The 18,656-nt window shown below is 36.0% G+C and overlaps 1 protein-coding gene across 1 annotated transcript in view; it reads left to right on the forward strand.

Annotated features, from left to right (window-relative positions):
* The window catches only part of EYS (eyes shut homolog), a 766,416-nt gene that overhangs the window by 40,529 nt on the left and 707,231 nt on the right, over positions 1-18,656 (forward strand). Inside the window, 3 exon segments of the mRNA XM_018077885.2 lie at positions 6,731-6,924; positions 8,707-8,834; positions 12,941-13,055. Coding sequence (XP_017933374.2) covers positions 6,731-6,924; positions 8,707-8,834; positions 12,941-13,055 — 437 coding nt within the window.

The following is an 18,656-nucleotide window of genomic DNA, read 5'->3' on the forward strand; positions in this document are numbered from 1 at the left end:
AGCTCTCTCCACCTGAAATACAAACTTCCTCTAAGAATTAAAGTTAAGTTTCTTGTATAATGACATGCCACCAGAAGTTTGTTCTCTGGGTGGTATTTCCAGACGCAAGGTCACTGGACAGATAACACCACTATTCAGTATACTAATCTTTCTCTCTGGGCTAGTTATTAATTACCATAGATGAAGAAAGCATAATAGAATTTTTATTTTTATTGTGGTTCACACATCCTAGGCCTACCAACTTTACAGTCTGCCTTTGTTTCTCCACCAGGGCTGCGTACTGACTTCCTTATCATTAAGGATACACCCGAAAGTTTGCCCAATATCTTCATCCAGGGAGCTAATAGAGCCGCTATTAACCCCTTCGTCTAAAAGGCTTTTCTCTGACCGAAGCTAGTGTTTGTTCTTCTCATGCATTTACTTCCAAAATGTCTGTTTTCAAGTATGCTGATTGGAGCTTTTGTTTAAAGCACATCAGTGAACTTCAGTGCTGCTTAATTTGTCTAAATTTAAGATTATAACCCATTTAATCTTTCATGGAGATTTGCACTCACTTTCTCTGAGACCTAGATTTACAGTGCCTTAAGTAAATTTGATTTTGATTCACACTTTATTGAAATTTCATATGCAGAAAAAAAGATATCATTCATTGGTTTGGATTAGAAGTGTAGATGAGTATGCAAACACTGTACTAGTATTTAAAAGACTAATGATTTTATAGAAATATTGATGTATTTCAGGGTCTACATATATAAGACAAGAACTTGTGATTCAGTGATATGTTTAAACAGAAAAAATTCATTCTACAAAGACAACCTTTAAAAACACTTTTCAGTTTTACATTGTAGTGGGTCGACATGGCTGGATGCCAGGCACCCACCAAGCCACTCTATCACTCCCCTCCACAACTGAACAGGGAAAGAAAATATAACAAAGGATTCGTAGGTTGAGATAAGGACTGGGAGAGATCACTCACCAAATACTGTCACAGGCAGAACAGACTTGAATTGGGGATATTACATTAATTCATAACTAAAAAAATCAGAGCAGGATAATGAGAAGTAAAACAAATCTTAAAAACACCTTCCCCCCCAACCCCTCCCTCCTTCCCAGCTCTACCTCCTCCCTGCCAGCAGCGCAGGGAGAGGAGGAATGGGGGTTACAGTCAGTTCATCACAGGTTGTTTCTGCCACTACTCAGGGAGAAGAGTCTTTCACCTGATCCAGCTTGGGGTCCCTCCCATGGGAGACAGTCCTCCTCCAACTTCTCCAATGTGAGCCAATCCCATGGGCAACAAACTGCTTCAACAAACTGCTGAAACAACTTTTCCACAGGGTGCAGTCCTTCAGGCACAGACTGCTGCAGTGTGGGTCCCCCACAGGGCCACAAGTCCTACCAGCAAACCTACTCCAATGAAGGCTCCTCTCTCCATGGTAGTGCAGGTCTCTGTCAGGGCCCTGCTCCAGCACAGGCTCCCCAAGGGGTCACAGCCCTCCTTTAGGCATCCACCTACTCCAGTGTGGGTCTCCTGCATGGACTGCAGTTGGATCTCTGCACCCCTAATGGTCCTCCATGGGCTACAGAGGGACAACCTTCCTCACTGTGGTCTGCACCATGGGCTGCAGGGGAATCTCAGCTCTGGTGCCTGGAGCACCTCCCTCCCCCTCCTTCACTGCCCTTGGTGTCTGCATAGTTGTTCCTCTCACATATTCTCACTCTGCTTTTCTTTGGCTGCAATTACATCTGCCCAATAACTTTCTTTTTTCTTCTTAAATATGTTATCACATTGGTGTAAGTATCATTGCTGACTGGCTCAGCCTTGGCCAGCAACACTTCTGTCTTGGAGCTGGCTGGCGTTGGCTCTGCCAGACATAGAGGAAGCTTCTGGCAGCTTCTCACAGAAGCCACTCCTGTAGCTCCCCACTACCAAAACCCAACCACACAAACCCAATATATACATTTAAAAGGAAGAGCATTTGACAAAACTCATGAAGGTAAAAAGAAGAAGTGAAACAGATTGGACTGGCTCTTAACTGAGCTAAACAGATAGGGATTAGTTTATTGTAGAAATTCTTTTGTGTAATCAATTGAAACCTGATAGTCCTGAGATTAAAAGAGCCTTGTTTAGGAATTAATTTTAAAGATAGCATGTGTTCTGTTGCATAACACATAATAATGGCATGCATAAGAAGGGCATTATGTGGGTTTCTATAATTCTATATGTTAAACTGAACATATTAAAATATTAACAATATTTTTAACAGTTGAATTTTTATACTTGTCTTCAATCTTTGTTTACTACCTACTGTGTATCTTGGTCCTTGATTGTGGCAACTGGCAGTCATGTGTTTCATTTACACTGAGAATAAATCTCTCTCCTACTAAATGCTTCCTTTTTTATCCCAGCCCTGAAATATTATTGCTCTGTTCTGACACAAGTACAAATAATTGATTATATAAGGGTATAACACATGCTGTTTCCTGAAACGGTCTACTGTGCCTTTTGCATAACTGCTCTAGAAAATATTGAGTTTTCATTAGAGGAACAACAAAACAAAACACTGAAATCATATTAAAATATTGTATGCTAATATGATCTTTAGCATATTTTACTCCTTGGGAAGAGAAGTGTTTGCATAAATATGAAGTTCAGAAATACTTCAATTAAAAATAGAAACTACTTATTTTAATCAGTAACCTCAGATATTTATGTAAGTGTCACTATGTGCTATCTTAAGAAACTGAGTGATTTTTGTCACTGGTGTCAGAAATGTCCTTTGTCTTTTAAATGCTTTATCATTTTACCATCACAGTGAAACTAAGGAAGACTAGCAGGTACACAGTTAAATCAAAGAAGGGCTGGGAGTTTTCTGCCATTCGTTTAGTTTGGTGAAGGGTTTTATTTTCTTCATGTGTAAAAAAAAAAGAAAATTCTGAAAATAAGGTTCAATTCCTTAAACTAAAATTAATTATCTTTCATATTGATCTGTCAGATAATCTTTACTCACTTATTCCTGCTTTTTAATCTTCCACAATTTTTATTTTATTGAAGTAAACCAAGTAAGAATTCATTATATTGATGGACCAAGGTGAACCGATTCTACTGATGATGTTTTTAATTTTCCTCTTTTATTAAGATATTCAATCAATGTGATAACTATTTTTTTTCAAAATGAATTTTTCTGAGTCAACTATCTCTCATTAGAACATGGTTTCTGCATTTATCTTCCTGGGAATTTGAGCAATATATCATAGCATTGAGTAGCTGATCATTCATTAGTGAGCATTAAAGGGACTTCAGTATTTTCAGCAAATGTCTCTTTTTGGGTCTGACTGAGAGAAGAATTACTTTTGTTGAAATTGCTGGCGACAGAAATATACAGCATTTATGGCACATAAATTATGCCTTTACTATGTTTTTATTGATATCAAAGTAAAATAGAAGGTTATGTTTAAAATCTATGCAGTTAAGAGAATTTGCCTTGCACTTTTTTCTTTTTTTTTTTTTTAATATATTTAAGTCTTAGGTCTCCAGAACATGTAAAAACCTTTTAAATATGCATTTACTAGCTAGTGCAAGTTGGACTGATGTGTTGATCCTTGATGCAGTGCTCATTGCTTAAATATTGCCCTCGTTCAGAGGCTTGAATCTGATATCAGATTATAAAGATCTATTTTTGTCCTGTTCCATCTTTACCTTGTTTCTAACAACAACATTCAAGAGGTCAATAAATCTTAACATGGTTATGAATTCAAGTATTTATTTAAACATATCTAAAGTATATCTAACATATCTAAGTATTTATTTAAACATCATCAAGAGACTTGATGATGACAAAAACATATACATTTTAAAATGAGAATTTATAATTAATTCATAATTTTACACAATTTTTAAAAGGGTTTGTATACAGTTTGAGTCAAAGTAGATAAATAGATTTTCAAATTTTGGGGACCAGTTGTTCATCTCTTCCAACCAAAGCTTGTTATATTGCTTATCTATATATGAAGACTTCGGTCTTCTTGTGTATGGTTAAAGAACTATCTTTTAAAAAGCATTGATGTGAAGACATCAGCAACTGTTGAATTCAATTCTTTCATGATAGTCTGGTACAGAAATATCACTGGTAAAAATGTATAAGGTGTTTCTCACTTTATATGATTTTGCTTCTCTCTTTAGTTGTTTGCTTTTTTTCCTTGATATATGTCTCATGGCATGGTTGACAATATTTCCTTATCTCTTCTCAGGATTTTCTCTATTCCTCTTCTAGCTACTTCAAGTCTTCGCTTAAAAGAATGTTGCACATTTTTTTTTAATTTTTTTTCTGACAGAACAATTACCTTTCTCTAGTTTTGCTGCAAATGAACGTAACATTACGGAAAAGGGACCTCTGTCATCTGGTTTTCCCAACTGGCCTAAAGTTTTCTGTGCTATTTTGTTCATTTAGTCTTTCCTTGTTCTAATAATCCCATTGAGAGCCATGGTTTAACAAAAGGCTAAGAAATGCTTGATAATGGTGGCTGAAAAAATGGGGAGAATTGAATGGATTCAGGTGTAGAAACAATGGCAGGAAAAATGCATTAATCCATTCAGCTAGTGAGACTACTCTTTCTGGCTTTCCTCTGGGTAGAGCAAAGGGAGTCACTGTTTTGCTCATTTGCCTTCTCCTATTTAGTATTGTGGATGGGATAGGAGCACCTATTCTTGTCAAATGTGACTAATAAAAGGAAAAAATAGGGTAAGCATTGATATATAACCTCATCTATGAGTACTGCTGGAGTACATTGTTGTACTGAAGTAGAACACGACAGCTAAATAGTAAATAGAGTTATGAGAGAATTGACCAATCCCCCTCACTTCATGTTGCAGATGTTCTCTTATATATGCACTAATACCAATCAATGACCTTATTCTGACAAATGGCCTTCTTAGCTTTTCCTATTAGCAAGCCCTAACATCTGCAAGTTGCAATATACTGTAATTTGGTTACTATGGTGATGAGGGATAGCAAAAAATTTGTGAAAGATTTTTTGACTGTCCTCTGATGTTAAAGAGAAGTGAACATTCTGTAGTAAAAGATAGATTCAATTTCTTTTGCCTTATTGGAATAACTATTTCCACTGAACTGAGGGATGGAAAATGTGTTTTGACCCTTTTTCTGCTAATGGGATTTTCTTGTATAGTGTTTGTTGCATCAGCTGTTCTGTTATATAATAGAGACAGAGTGTGAAATTTCCATCTCCTAGTAAATGTTGTTACACATACTTTCAGTTCCTTTATATAGCTACTGGTAATGAAATTATTAGAGGTTCACATACTTATCTATTAATTGATTTATAACTAATTAGTTATGTATACCTTGTAGTTTACAATTTGAGTTAAAAGTATTCTGTTTACCATTTCAAAATTATACATATTTTTGTAAAGTATAATTTATTCTTTTGTGAATGTCTATTTTTAATTCAGTGGACTCAAGTGACTAACAAAATGTGGAATCAATACATATTACTTCTTCAGAGGGGATTTATTATGAAGTAAATGTTATTGCTACAGCAAATTGCTGAAAAATTCTTCTGATGTAATCTGTAAGTATGTGATAGAGAGTTGCTTTGAATCAGAGCACTAAAGCACAAAATATGTAAAAAGTATATTTACTAAATAATTTTTCTGAAGTAAATGGAAGTAAATTCTTAGCTGCTAGCTGAATGTAAGCAGGCTGCTGCCTATTATACTTCTCTGGCTGAGACTGTCTGATCACTTCAGTCTCTTTGCTACTTCTGTGTTACCAGCTTTCCTAGTGGGGAGCAACAGACCTTTAAACTGGACTAGCCAGCAACCAGAATGATACCCAGATCTGGAATGACTCAAGCTCTGAGCCAGCAAGTTGTCAAGAGGTTCAGGATCCTGGTATGGATCTCAGACAAAATCTATGTTGATTCTTGAGAGATCCATTAATGAGGGTTTATTTTTGCATACAGAAAATGAGGGAGTGCGTATGTTTGCTGTTGAACTTCAACACTGACTAGCCAGAGAGGAGGAAAAAGTTTGAGCCATCATTGCTGTTTCATTTATGTGACTGCTGTTTGTGTTTATGCAAGGAAAAAGACATTGTTCTTACTTTTGATCCATATGGCCGATGTGTCTGTATTTTGTGTATGGGGGGGGTGTGCATGGGTCGATTTGTGTGTGTGTATGTGATTGTGTGTTTGCTTACTGAGAGCACATTCAGTTTTGCTACTGGCTGGATCTATAAATAGAAATGAGAACAACCTTACGTGTCTGAGAGTATACTGGATTCAGCTTCCCCTAGTAATAACCACAATGAGAGAAATATTGAGTGACTGTTCAGTGTCTTCTGGGACTATGATTCTAGTTCACCTCCTTCCTTTGTTACAGATGAGGTTAGTCATTCCCATAGATTTCTACCACATTTATTCAGCAAAACAAACAAAACATACAGGAATATATTAAATTCTTTACTTTTTAAATGGTGATAGCATACAGATGCCCCAGTCAGTAATTGGAGCTTCGCAGTGTAAACAATTTTAAAAACCACAATAAATAAAAGCCTCTCAATCTCTCAAAATTTTTTTTTAGAAAAGAAAAGAAATAATAGGGAAACACAACAACACATCATAGTAAGGAAGTAAAAAAGTTATGTTTATGGGCAGCATGTCAAGAGGACCCATTCACTCAAACACTGTAATTTTTTATGTTTATTTCTTTTAGGTTCATTTTGTGAGAAACCTGGTGATCTTTGTGAATCTCAGCCATGCCTAAATGAAGGCATATGCCAGTATAATCGGTCTGGATATGTTTGTGTTTGCCCTTCTGGATTTCTTGGCCACAACTGTGAAATTGATATCAATGAATGCTCTTCAAGGCCATGTCAGAACGGAGGCACATGTATTGATTTGCCAAATGTAAGTATAAACTTCAGAGATCCCTATTTGAACATAGAATCATAGAATCACAGAATCATAAAATTATTTGGGTTGGAAGGGACCTTTAAATATAATCTATTTCCAACCTTTATGCTGTGGGCAGAGACCATTTACACTAGATTAGGTTGCTGAAAGTCCCATCAAACCTGACCTCGAACACTTCCGAGGATGGGACATTTACAGCTCTTCCCCTGTCTCACTAGTTTAGCAACAATGACGATGTGTGGGATGATGTTAAAGGCCCTACAGAAGTCAGGGTAAATGGCATCAGTTCCTCTTCCCTTACCAGTTGTTGCAGTCACTTCATCACAGAAAGTCACCATTAGTCAGACATCATTGTGAAGCCATGTTGGCTGTTCCTAATCACCTCCCTGTCATCTATATGCCTTGACACAGCTTCCAGGAGGATCTGTTCTATGAAAGTGTCAAAACATTTGATTCTAATGTATAATTCTATGAAAAAAAGCCCAAATTCCATGTTTCAGTTCAGTTGCTTGGTGATCACTTAAGGAGCTACTAATATTGTTTCATTTCTTTATTCCTCTCTCTGCTAAAATCTTGTGACATAAAACATGATGCATCAGTGGTCTTTATTATCTAGTGTTTGTCTCTTTTTCTTGCTTTTCATGTGGTATGTTTTTAATTCCCCTTTTTCTTTCATTTTTCTTTTTGTAAAATAGAATAAATTCATGCAAAGTCACAAAGTTTTGATAATAAAATCATACCTGTTTATATGTCAAAAGGTATCATTCTTTCATTAGCATGACTATTGCAAATAGCAGTGATTGTACAGAACCAAAATAGTGAAAGAAGAATTCAAAAGCTTAGTTATTGCATACCAGTGATACATATTCATGCACAGAGAAAAAAAGGGACATCTAAATTGCTGAAAAAATTGATAGATTCCTGTCATGCAACCTGTTTATATATTTTGTCTATTAGATATACTAGCACATACTATTTTGTACAATAAAGAAACAAATATAGTAATTTGTTTCACACATATAGACATCTCTCAATAGATACTGAAGTTTCCTGATTATACCTTTAGGACCAATTCTAAAGAAACACCTGAGCACTTCCAATTTCCCTAGGGGAACAAAACCCTTTATTTTTTTCCTTTACTTTCTGACTTCAAAAGGCCTATAAAGAGCATAACTTCATATAGAAAAATAAGGGTGAGAGTATAAGCTCTAAGAAATATTTTGTTTTGTAAAATAACTTAACGTTTCTTACTGTGTAAATTAGGAATTGTAGTAACTGACAGATGTCTTTCACCATTATAGAGAAGAATAGTCTCTGTGCCTCATAATGAAGGGGAAAAAGGATAACACAATTTTCTTTCCTCCTCTAGTTGCTGAATACTATTTGGTATCTGATGTACCTTGTGTACTGTTACTGTTTGATAGATGTAAATATTATATTGGAAAAAATTCAGAAATTAGGAAAAGCCTAAATGTATTATAAAACTCCTTCTTGATTCACTTATGAAATCACAGAGCCAACCAATTTTAGAGTTGGTGTATTTCCAGCTAGCAAACCCAAGTCTGGTATAATCTGTACTGGAAGGCTTATTACACTTATCCTAAGTCAAGTTTGTAACCTATCTGAGGTTAGAACTGCTTTTCCTTCTGTCTTTCTAGACTGCTTAATATGATGAAATCCTGGCCTTGTTAGGGTCTGTATAGAAATGGAAGTAAACACTAATTTTTGTATTGCCTTGGGTATCACAATTATTTCTAATTTCCTTGTCTCCTATAGGATGTGGCATGTATCTGTCTGCCAATATTTACTGGCAAGTTCTGTGAGAGAATACTGAACCCGTGTGAATTATTGCCTTGTTTAAATAATGCAACTTGCATAGCTCAACAGCAGAACTACAACTGCCGGTAAGATTGGAAATTAATTTATGTCAGTACTTTGTTGTTTCACCTGATGATATCCCACAGATTGCAGAAAGAAAAGACATTGTCATTCACAGAGAGCGCAGAAAACTATAAACTTCTCTTTTAAAATATTTATTTTTGGTGCTTTATTGTATTAGTCTTCTTGAAAACTCTTGAAGTGATACAGAAAGATTTAAAGTATTGAAGGGGCTAAAAATCATTCCGTTATTAATACCGTAAGATGAAACATATAAATCCTGACAAACTGATGATAAGTGAGACAGTTATACTACAGGTGTCACTGTTTTTTCTGAAAAGATAAGACAACCTATTTAATTTCTAGTTCACAGACATGCATTAGTAGACCTTAGGTTGATCCTTCAAGCAGCACATGAAAAACTGTTTTATTCAGAAAGACCATGCTAAAAAATATCCATTTGAAAGTAACAGAAGAGACCCAGTGTATAATTTAATTTCACTTTAAATAAGTTTTTAGATTTTTTTTTTTATGTCACTAAGGAGTACAATTTGTCCTCTTCCCTCTTCCTTGGCTTTTATCTGGCTACCTGAGTAGCTTCTGCTAAGCATTACTGAAGTGCAGTAAACAACATTCAAATTTTAGGATATTCATGAAAGCAGAAAATTGAAAGCTGCAATACACAAAAACCTGACATCACATTATAAATGAACTTAGAAACTGCAAAAAAAGATGTACAGAGCACAAACTTACAGTCCATCAGCAGAAATTAAATTGAGAAGTCTGGAAATAAAAATATAAGTAGAACTACGTTTACAATTCTCCCAAAGAAGAAAATACTTAAAATTTTATTCATATTTATTCCTAAATACAGAAATACATATAAACGCACACATACAAGCACACATACAAGTTAGAGCTTCCCATATAGATATGTATAGCACAGAATAACAGTGTTGCCATTCATTTTCCAATTCTTTAAACCAAGACATAAGCTAATAATTTATTATTATATAGTGAGTCTTTCACACAGTACGCTGGTGCATGAATAAGTAGGAAATTATGTTTTGACATTTACATTTAAAATATGCATATCATGAATAATTAATATCAAGATGTAGATTGCCTTTATTAACAGAAACAAAACAAAACAAAAATAATTAAAAAAATATCCTGGCCTTGTGTACAATGTAGATTGAATAATTAGCATTGCTCATTCAAAGTCTTAAGTGAAGATTTGTTTCACTTTTGGTAATCATTGTCAAATACTGTATGTTGTGTCTCTGTCCAATTACCTCACAATAAACTACATGTGTTTCATTCAGCATAATACTACTACAACAATACAGTGTAATGCTATATGCAATATTGCTACGTGATCCACTTTTATAGCATTTTAACATTATAAATAAACGTAATGGCATTTGTCTCACATGCAGATACAAGTTCAAACAATAGCTGTTTTGACCTTTTTACTTCATTATGTGTTTTTTTGCTTCCCCCATCTTATGTGGTTTTCCTCATGCCCAAGCTACATTCTTCTTATGTCCATCACAATCTCAACTTTTATCTATACATCCTTCCTTCTTTGGAAAATCAGTTATTTTCCACTCTAAACATATAACAAGACTGACTCAGTTTAATTTTCTCCACTTCAGTTATGATGTATGACTATCATGTATCATAATTCCACCCTTTCAGTCTTGATATCATATGCAGCTTTATGCTAAGGATCTAATAGTAACATTTTTTCTTAAATGTAAAAAATTAAGCTGTATTCAAATAGCCGGTGAACAAGGATATTCATCACAATAAACTGTGATTGATTTTTTTGTGTCTTCTTCTATTTTCCATGTTCTTTAGGACAATTAAAAGTCACAAAAATGTGAAAGGGTGTTCTGAGAAAATTTGTTCTGTTAATGTTGTCTCTGTAACTTTACTGTCAACTTTTTTTGCTCTTAGTTTACTTTTACCTTCCCTAACATTGGTATATTTATTGCAAAAAAAATAATAAAAACATAAATAGGAAAAATGAACAAGTATAAAAATTAGAAAATCCAGCTTCTAACATTTCTTTACTAGATTATCTCTTTAATAAAACAGTCATAGACTAGCTAAATAGATTAAAGCAAAAAAAAGCTAGGAACTCTTTCACCTCTTCAGATCATAAGTAAAAACAAATCAGTAAAACAAATGTAATAATTGCTCTGGTTTTGGTTTAGATGTTATTTAAAAATTAAATTATAACAAACAAAAGATTTAAAAACTTTGTTATTATTGTTTTATGTTCCTTTTATATGTAAATTTAATGTATCGATAAAGGACAATAGATATGCTATCTGTTGATATGAGTACTTTTGTTTAGAGGGAAAACTCAGAATGTAGCTACCTGATATCCCTGAACATGCAGAACTAAAAGCAGATAACTATTATGAAAAACTCCTTTTAGCTACAGTACATGAACTGGAAATCTGTTAAGAACAGACTTTGCAAGAACTTTGAAGCCAAGTACTTGAAATAGCAGCAGTATAATTGCACACAACACCTTTTTCAAGAGGAGGGTGAGGATTATATAGTCCTTTGCTACTTGCATAGAGTGTCCTGTGGTTGTGACCAGCCTCAAAACATACAACTATTTAGAGGAGTTTTTCCTATATTTATCTACCTCTGTCCAAATGGTCCTATGTGTGAAATTATGTGGATGGTCTCCAGCAATTCCTTATTAAATCCAACCTGTTTAATATTTAACTAAGGTTAATTAGTGACTGCAGCCTCTGGACATGCTAGATGTGTCTGTGCATTCCTCAGAGGCAGAGCCATACCCGCTGATAGATCTCTTTAGCTGATTTAGACGGTATGGTCAACTCAGGCACTTTCTATCGAATGTTGTTGCCTAGCTAATTGCTATTGAAAATATATCCTTTACTTTTGTATACTGCATAACTCTGAGAGACTTGATACATTTTGAAACCAGGGATGGAATTCTTTTTTTTTTAATGGGAAAACATGAGCAACATGTCTGAAACTCATATTTACTAGGAACAAGAACATAGGAGAAACAGAAGCAAATCTATTTCATGTTCATGATTTCCAGTTTCTGAACTGAGTCATTTGACAAACTACCCTTTGGAAAAAGCTAAGAAGAAACATCCCATCCATCACTTTTGGATTCCTTCACAAACACAAATTTTCATATTGCTGGCCTCTTCCTTTCTCTTTTTAAATCCTTTCTTTACACGATACCAGAAAGAGTCTTTAGACAGAGGAACATGCTATGTATGTCAGTAAAAACATATAGAGTTTGACAGGGATTTGTATCTATCAGGATATAAATATTCAAATATTTTTCTACATTGTTCCATTATTACTTTTGAATAAAACTTGTTTACTATCCATTTAAATATCATCTTTTTTATTTGTGTATACGGGATTTTTTCTAAACACTGGAGGGCTACATAAGAAAAGGATATTCTCCTACTACTAATAAACGTTGACATGAAGCAGAATAAATTTCTGTAGTTCCTTTTACCATAGAAGAGTTACCCACAGCTCCATTGCCATCACATGGAGCTAACAAACCATCACAAAAATAAAACACTAGTTTTCTTCTTTAAAGAAAATACTGAATTACAATAAAACAAACACAAAACCAACTATGCATTGCTCTCTCTACATTGTTCCATACTTAACTAAGCATGTCATTATTTATTACCATTTAATCATTAGCAATGATTGATGTTATTTACTTTAAAACTCACTTATCATCATATTTCTAATTTTTCCTCTTTGGTGCTTTAATTGACATATTCTTTCTAACGGTTTCCCAAAACCTTGTTACTTTGTTTATAGCTGTTTATTAATAATACCTCATTCTGGTTGTTTTTTTTCTGGAAGATTATATTGATATGAAAATGCTTTAGTCTATGAAATTAATATTTTATGGGAAAGCAAAATTATTCAGAACCATGCAACTGATTTTTAATTCCTTGAAAACATATTCTGTGTATTTTATACAACATATGAGATCTGTTTTGTTACTGCAAGAACATTATTTAATAGAATTATGGAACATAATTAAATACAATTAACTTTTAAAATGCAAGTCCTCTAAAATACACTTGTGCATTTGCAGCTGCATGCCAGGATTCACTGGAAAGAACTGTGAGGAAGTAATTGACTACTGCGGTCTGCTCAGCATCAACTGTCTGAATGAAGGATTGTGTCTTAATATAATTGGAGGATTCACTGTAAGTAATTTAATACATGTTAAACTTATTCAGTGTTCCAAAGTATAAAAGCTTCCGACAAGCAGAACTTGAAAAGCATTCATTACTCTAAGAGACAAGAGGGGCATACTTTTGTAGGTTTTTTTTATTTAAATCGATAACATGAGGACAATTCGCTTGGGCGATATAGATTTTTTTTTATTACTTTTCTACTGAGACCGTGTTTAGTACTGTATTAAGTAAGATAACTGAAGGATATTTTTATAATAAAAAAAATATATAACTGATTGTGGTCCAGTGCCATTACCCACAAAGATGATAATCACAGCTGTGTTTCAGTCTTTAAAAATACATTGCTTGAATTAAGAACATCTGTTGCCATTTTTTTAACCAGAATCAAATTACTTACATAAACACGTTTAAACTTAGTACAGTCTTAAAAGTTTTATGATGAAACTGTAGTGTAGGAGGTTCATTCAAACTGACAATTTGAAAAAAAAAAAAATCTGCTAGTTTTAACTCTCAGAATAGCTCCTGAAAATGTTAAGTAAGATCCATCGTGTAGCAAGATTCTTCTGGCCATAGCTTGTAAAAAGAGAGGAAATAATAGTTTCTCCAGCAGCAGTATTAGGGAACAACTTAAAGGTTGCTCAACCACTACTTGTTCTGCGAATAACAGTTGATGATCACAGAATGACTGAGGCCTGAAAGGACCTCTGGAGGTCACCTTGTCCACCACCCTACATAAGCAGGGTCACTTAGGGCCATTTATCTATTCATATCCACTTATCTGTTTGGGTGTTCAGACAAAATGTATTAGGACTGCTGTTATTCCTTACATCATGGAATAGGAAGAGTGGTCCTTTTTAAGCGAAAGAGAGCTGGAACCAAAGGCAACAGCAAAGCTAGTGGTGATGGTGACCTCATCAAATAAGGATGCAATCCCAGAAGTCCATCAGACTTCAGATCACCAGACAAGTATGTAGTGATGAAGCAGGTTTGTGGTCAAGCTGGGTAGCTTGTTCAGCAGATCTAAATCATCAAGACACAAAGCTGGATCCATGCATACTGAAAAAATCAGCCCTGGAAAAGAACTAGTTCAAAGACCTGAGCTTAAATGCAGCTCATGGGTAAATGAGCTCATGGGTAAATGAATGAAATTGTGGACATCTCAGAGGTGAGTCCTGTTTTCACAGCAGGATGATCCAAGATGATAGTGCTGGGCCACATCGGAGCTCAGCTTGAACACCAGCATTTAAACATGCGAGAGGAGAGGAAGAGGTCACCAAGGAAGCATTGCAGAGAAAGATAATTATAGGCTGGTCAAGCCAATTAGAGTCTATTGATGCATTCACGGTCCTGGCAGTTTCTCTAGATATTTCTTGTATGAAAGAGAAGATATTCCAGTTTGTGTATTTAGATGTGTCTGTTATGGCCAGCTACCCGGATGACAGTTGCAAAAGACCTTAGAATTCTGTCAAAGATAAAATTTGCATTTTTTTTCCAAAATTAGAAAAAATACAAACTGATTAAAATATTACTATATTATTGGACTTATAGGCTTGAAGATCTGTGATGTAGTTGCTATTTTAATTTAAATATTTTCCTTAGGTTTTTTTCATAAACCATATTAAATTAACTAAAATATGACTGAATAGTCAAAGAGGAAAATAATTATAAATTGAGAATTATTATCCCCTATATTTTAATGAACCTCATGGCAATTTGGTTTTGTACTAATTATTTTAAATACTTTGCCGTAGTAGGAAATATGAAACTCTGTTGAAATCACAGAATCAGAATGTTAAGGGTTGCGGGGGACCTTAAAGATCATCGAGCCCCAACACCCCCGGCCACCTGTCCCCAGACAGGGACACCTCCCACTAGACCAGGTTGCTCAAGGCCATATCCAGCCTGGCTTTGAACACTACCAGGGTTGGAGAATCCACAACTTTCCTGGGCAACCTGTTCCAACGTCTCACCATCCTCACAGTAAAAGCGTTCTTCCTAATATCTAACCTAAATATCTAACCTTTCCTCTCTTTCAATTTATATCCATTCTTCTTTGTCTTATCACTACAGTTCCTGATGAAAAGTCCCTCTCTGCCTTCCCTATAGGACCTCTTCACATACTGGGAGGTTGCTAATGAGATCTCCATGCAACCTTCTCCAGGCTGAACAGTCCCAACTTTCTCAGTCTGTGTTTGCAGAGGAGGTGCTCCCTCCTCTTATCAACTTTGTGGCCTCCTCTGGACTTGCTCCAAGAGTTTCATGTCCTTCTTAGGTTGGGGGCACCAGAAGTGTACACAGTAGTCCAGGTGGGGTCTCATGAGAGCAGAGTAGAGGGAGAGAATCACTTCCTTTGACCTGCTGGCCACATTTCTTTTGCTGTAGCCCAGGACACACTTGGCTTTATGGGCTGTGAGCTCGCACATGTCTAGTTTTTCATCAACCACCACCCTGGAGTCTTTCTCTGCAGGGCTGCTCTCAATCACTTCTCCACCCAGACTGTAGCTGTGTCTTGGATTACCATGATCCAGATAAATCATAGAATCGTAGAATATGCAGAGTTGGAAAGTACCCATTGAGTCCAGCTCCTGGTCTTGTGCAGGACACCCCAAGAGTCACACCATGTACCTGAGAGCATTGTCCAAGTGCTTCTTGAACTCGGAAAGCCTTGGTTCTGTGATCACTTTCCTGGGGAGCTTGTTCAAGCACTCAGTCACCCTCTGGGTGAAAAAATTTTTCCTCATGTCCAATGTGAACCTCCCCCAACTCAGGTTCCTGACATTTCTTTGATTTCTGCTACTGGTCATAAGAGTAAAGAGATCGGTACTTGCCTCTCCTCTTCCCCTCACGAGGATGTTGAAGACCCTAATGAGGTCTTCCTTCAGTCTCCTCCTCTCTGGACTGAACAAACCAAGTTACCTCAGCCACTCTTCATATGGCTTCTCCTCCAGACCCTTCACTTTCCTTAGGGCCCTCCTTTGGATGGATGTTCTCTAATGCCTTAACTTCTTTTTTGTGTTTGTGGTTCCCAAAACTGCCACAATATTCAAGGTGAGACCGGCCCAGTGCAGAGCAGAGAGGGACAATCACTTCCCTCGACCAGCTGGTGATGCTTTGCCTGATGGCAACCCCCCAGGACACAGTTGACCCTTCTGACTGCCAGGGCACTGCTGACTCATATCAACTTGCCATCAACCAGAACCCCCAGGTCCCTTTCCATGGCACTGCTTTCCAGCCTCTTATTCTGCAGTCTATGAACACAAACAAGGTTGTCCCATCCCAGGTGCAGAATCCGGCACTTTTCCTTGTTAAACTTCACGTGGTTGGTGATTGTCCACCTCTCTAATTTGTTGAGGTCTCTCTGCAGGGCCTTCCTGCCCTCAAGGGAGTCAACAGCTCCTCCAAGTTTTGTGTCGTCAGTAAACTTAGTATTCCTTCCAGTCCCACATCCAAGTCATTTATGAAGATGTTGAAGAAAACTGGGCTGAGGATGGAGCCCTCTGGAGCATCAGACTAGTGACAGGTCACCAGTCTGATGTAACCCCATTCACTATAACTGTTTGTACCCAACCTGTGATCCAGTTGCTCACCTATCACATAACATGGTAATTCAGCTGTACACTGGACATTTTGTCCAGAAGGATACTTTGAGAGATGGTATCAAAAGCTTTGCTAAAATCCAAAAAGATTACATCTACTGTCTTTCCTAGGTGGGTGGATACTCTGTCGTAGCAGGAAATCAGGTTTGACAAGCAGGACTTCCCCCTCATGAGGCCGTGCTGGCTGTGATCAATTACTACGTTGTCCTCCAGGTGTTTTTCAGTACTTCCCAGACTAATCTTTTCCATGATTTTACTAGGCACTGAAGTGAGACTGACAGGCCTGTAGTTTCCAGGGGCCCCCTTCTTCTTCTATGTGTGCGGATGACCACAGAAAATGGTAGTGAAATTGATAATACACAAATGTGATCAGTATTTCTTCATAGGCTGCACTACTTAGGAAAAAAAAAAGTGTTCTAGGAGAGGAAAATACAATGCTATCTGCACAGAAAAAAGAATATGAGTTACACAGTAGTGACTGTTCCTGATAATCAATGACAAAGAAGACAACTTTCAGCTCGAAGTGCATATTAGAACTTGACACCACACCATTGATGAAGACAGAAAGACAATCCCTGTAGTTAAAAAAATGAAGCACTTGTATATGTAGAAGCATTTGTAAGTAGTCATACTTCTGTGACTGTCAGTGAAGGGTTATCATAGGCAACTATATTGTGCATGGTTCTGAGCAGCTGCTTCTTCCATGCACTATTGATTATACCAGGGGCATTTTCAAAAAATTTTTAGGTAATATGGTGTAATGCTGTGTATCAGCAGTTTCCCGTCAGATCAATGCCAGGTCACATCTGTCCTGTCCTAGTGAATAACTTCATCAAACATTAAATTTCATGAGGATCTGCTACTGTGGAATCCAAACCCCATAATTCCCACAGAAGGCTGAAGGCCTTTTTGTGGATTGCTTCTAGTAGTCAATGCAGCAGACTCATTCCACTAATATTAAAAGGTTAGGAAAGGGATTATATTTCCCAGAGTTGCCATGAATAGTGAAAACATAAAAAATCCTCCACTTTATTTGGGCTCTGTAGAAGGTCAAAGATATGACATTTACTTTGTTAGATAGTTTCTAAAGCACAGAAAGATAAGATTGCAGCCTTAACTCAGTTTAAGAAATCTGGATATGGATATCATTTGGACATATGATTTTAACAGGTGATAAACACAATATTTGAACGTAATGGATCTTCTGCTGTCAAAAAATGCTGCTACATAAAATTCTATTTTTTACTGTTGATTTATCAATTATTGCAAGAACTCTGCTATTGAATTTCTCCTGCTTTGCAGCTACAGTGTTGGAGTCACTTTTAAAAATCTATATAATCACTGCTAAAGTTCTGAAGAAAATATAGTGCTTTCCCTTTTTTATATTCATACCATAGGAAAGCTTTTAATTAATGCTATGCTGGTTTGTCAACCTCATAATAAACAACTCCACCTACTCAGTATTAGAAGACAGAGGTCACTGTTTTAAGAAAAAGATTAAATTAAAACAGGTTTAACATAAACCATGCTTATACAAATACTCTGAAGTGTGAACCAATTTCAGGTTTTAACAGTCTATTCAATAAAAATATTACTCTACATTATTCTTACAGGATGATAACTTCTTAAAAATACTTTTTAAAAATCTGCACATAGATACACTTTTCAATAGACTTTTCTATTGTCATGGAGACTTATTTTTCTTAAAGAGATTTTATAAGTGAAAAATCAGTATTCTTGTTTTACAGTCAATAGTTTTTTCTCAGTGCTTTCAATCTGATTGTCTAAAGAAATTTATGGCTATAGGTATCTGTTACCCTTATCTTTACCTGAAGACAGAGAAAAGATGAACAATTCCCAAAGGACAAGTGACAGAGAAGAAAGAGGGGTTTTTTGTTTCATGCTAATCATACTGCTGCCGCATGGTGCTAACCACCTGGGGGAATGATTTGATTAGAGTTCTCCCAGTGATTTAAAATGGCTCCAGCAGAGCCTCTAGCACAAGACTGGGCAG

This window comes from Manacus vitellinus, unplaced genomic scaffold, assembly GCF_001715985.3.
Source record: "Manacus vitellinus isolate BGI_N305 unplaced genomic scaffold, ASM171598v3 scaffold_4_pilon, whole genome shotgun sequence".
Classification (NCBI taxonomy): Eukaryota; Metazoa; Chordata; class Aves; order Passeriformes; family Pipridae; genus Manacus; species Manacus vitellinus.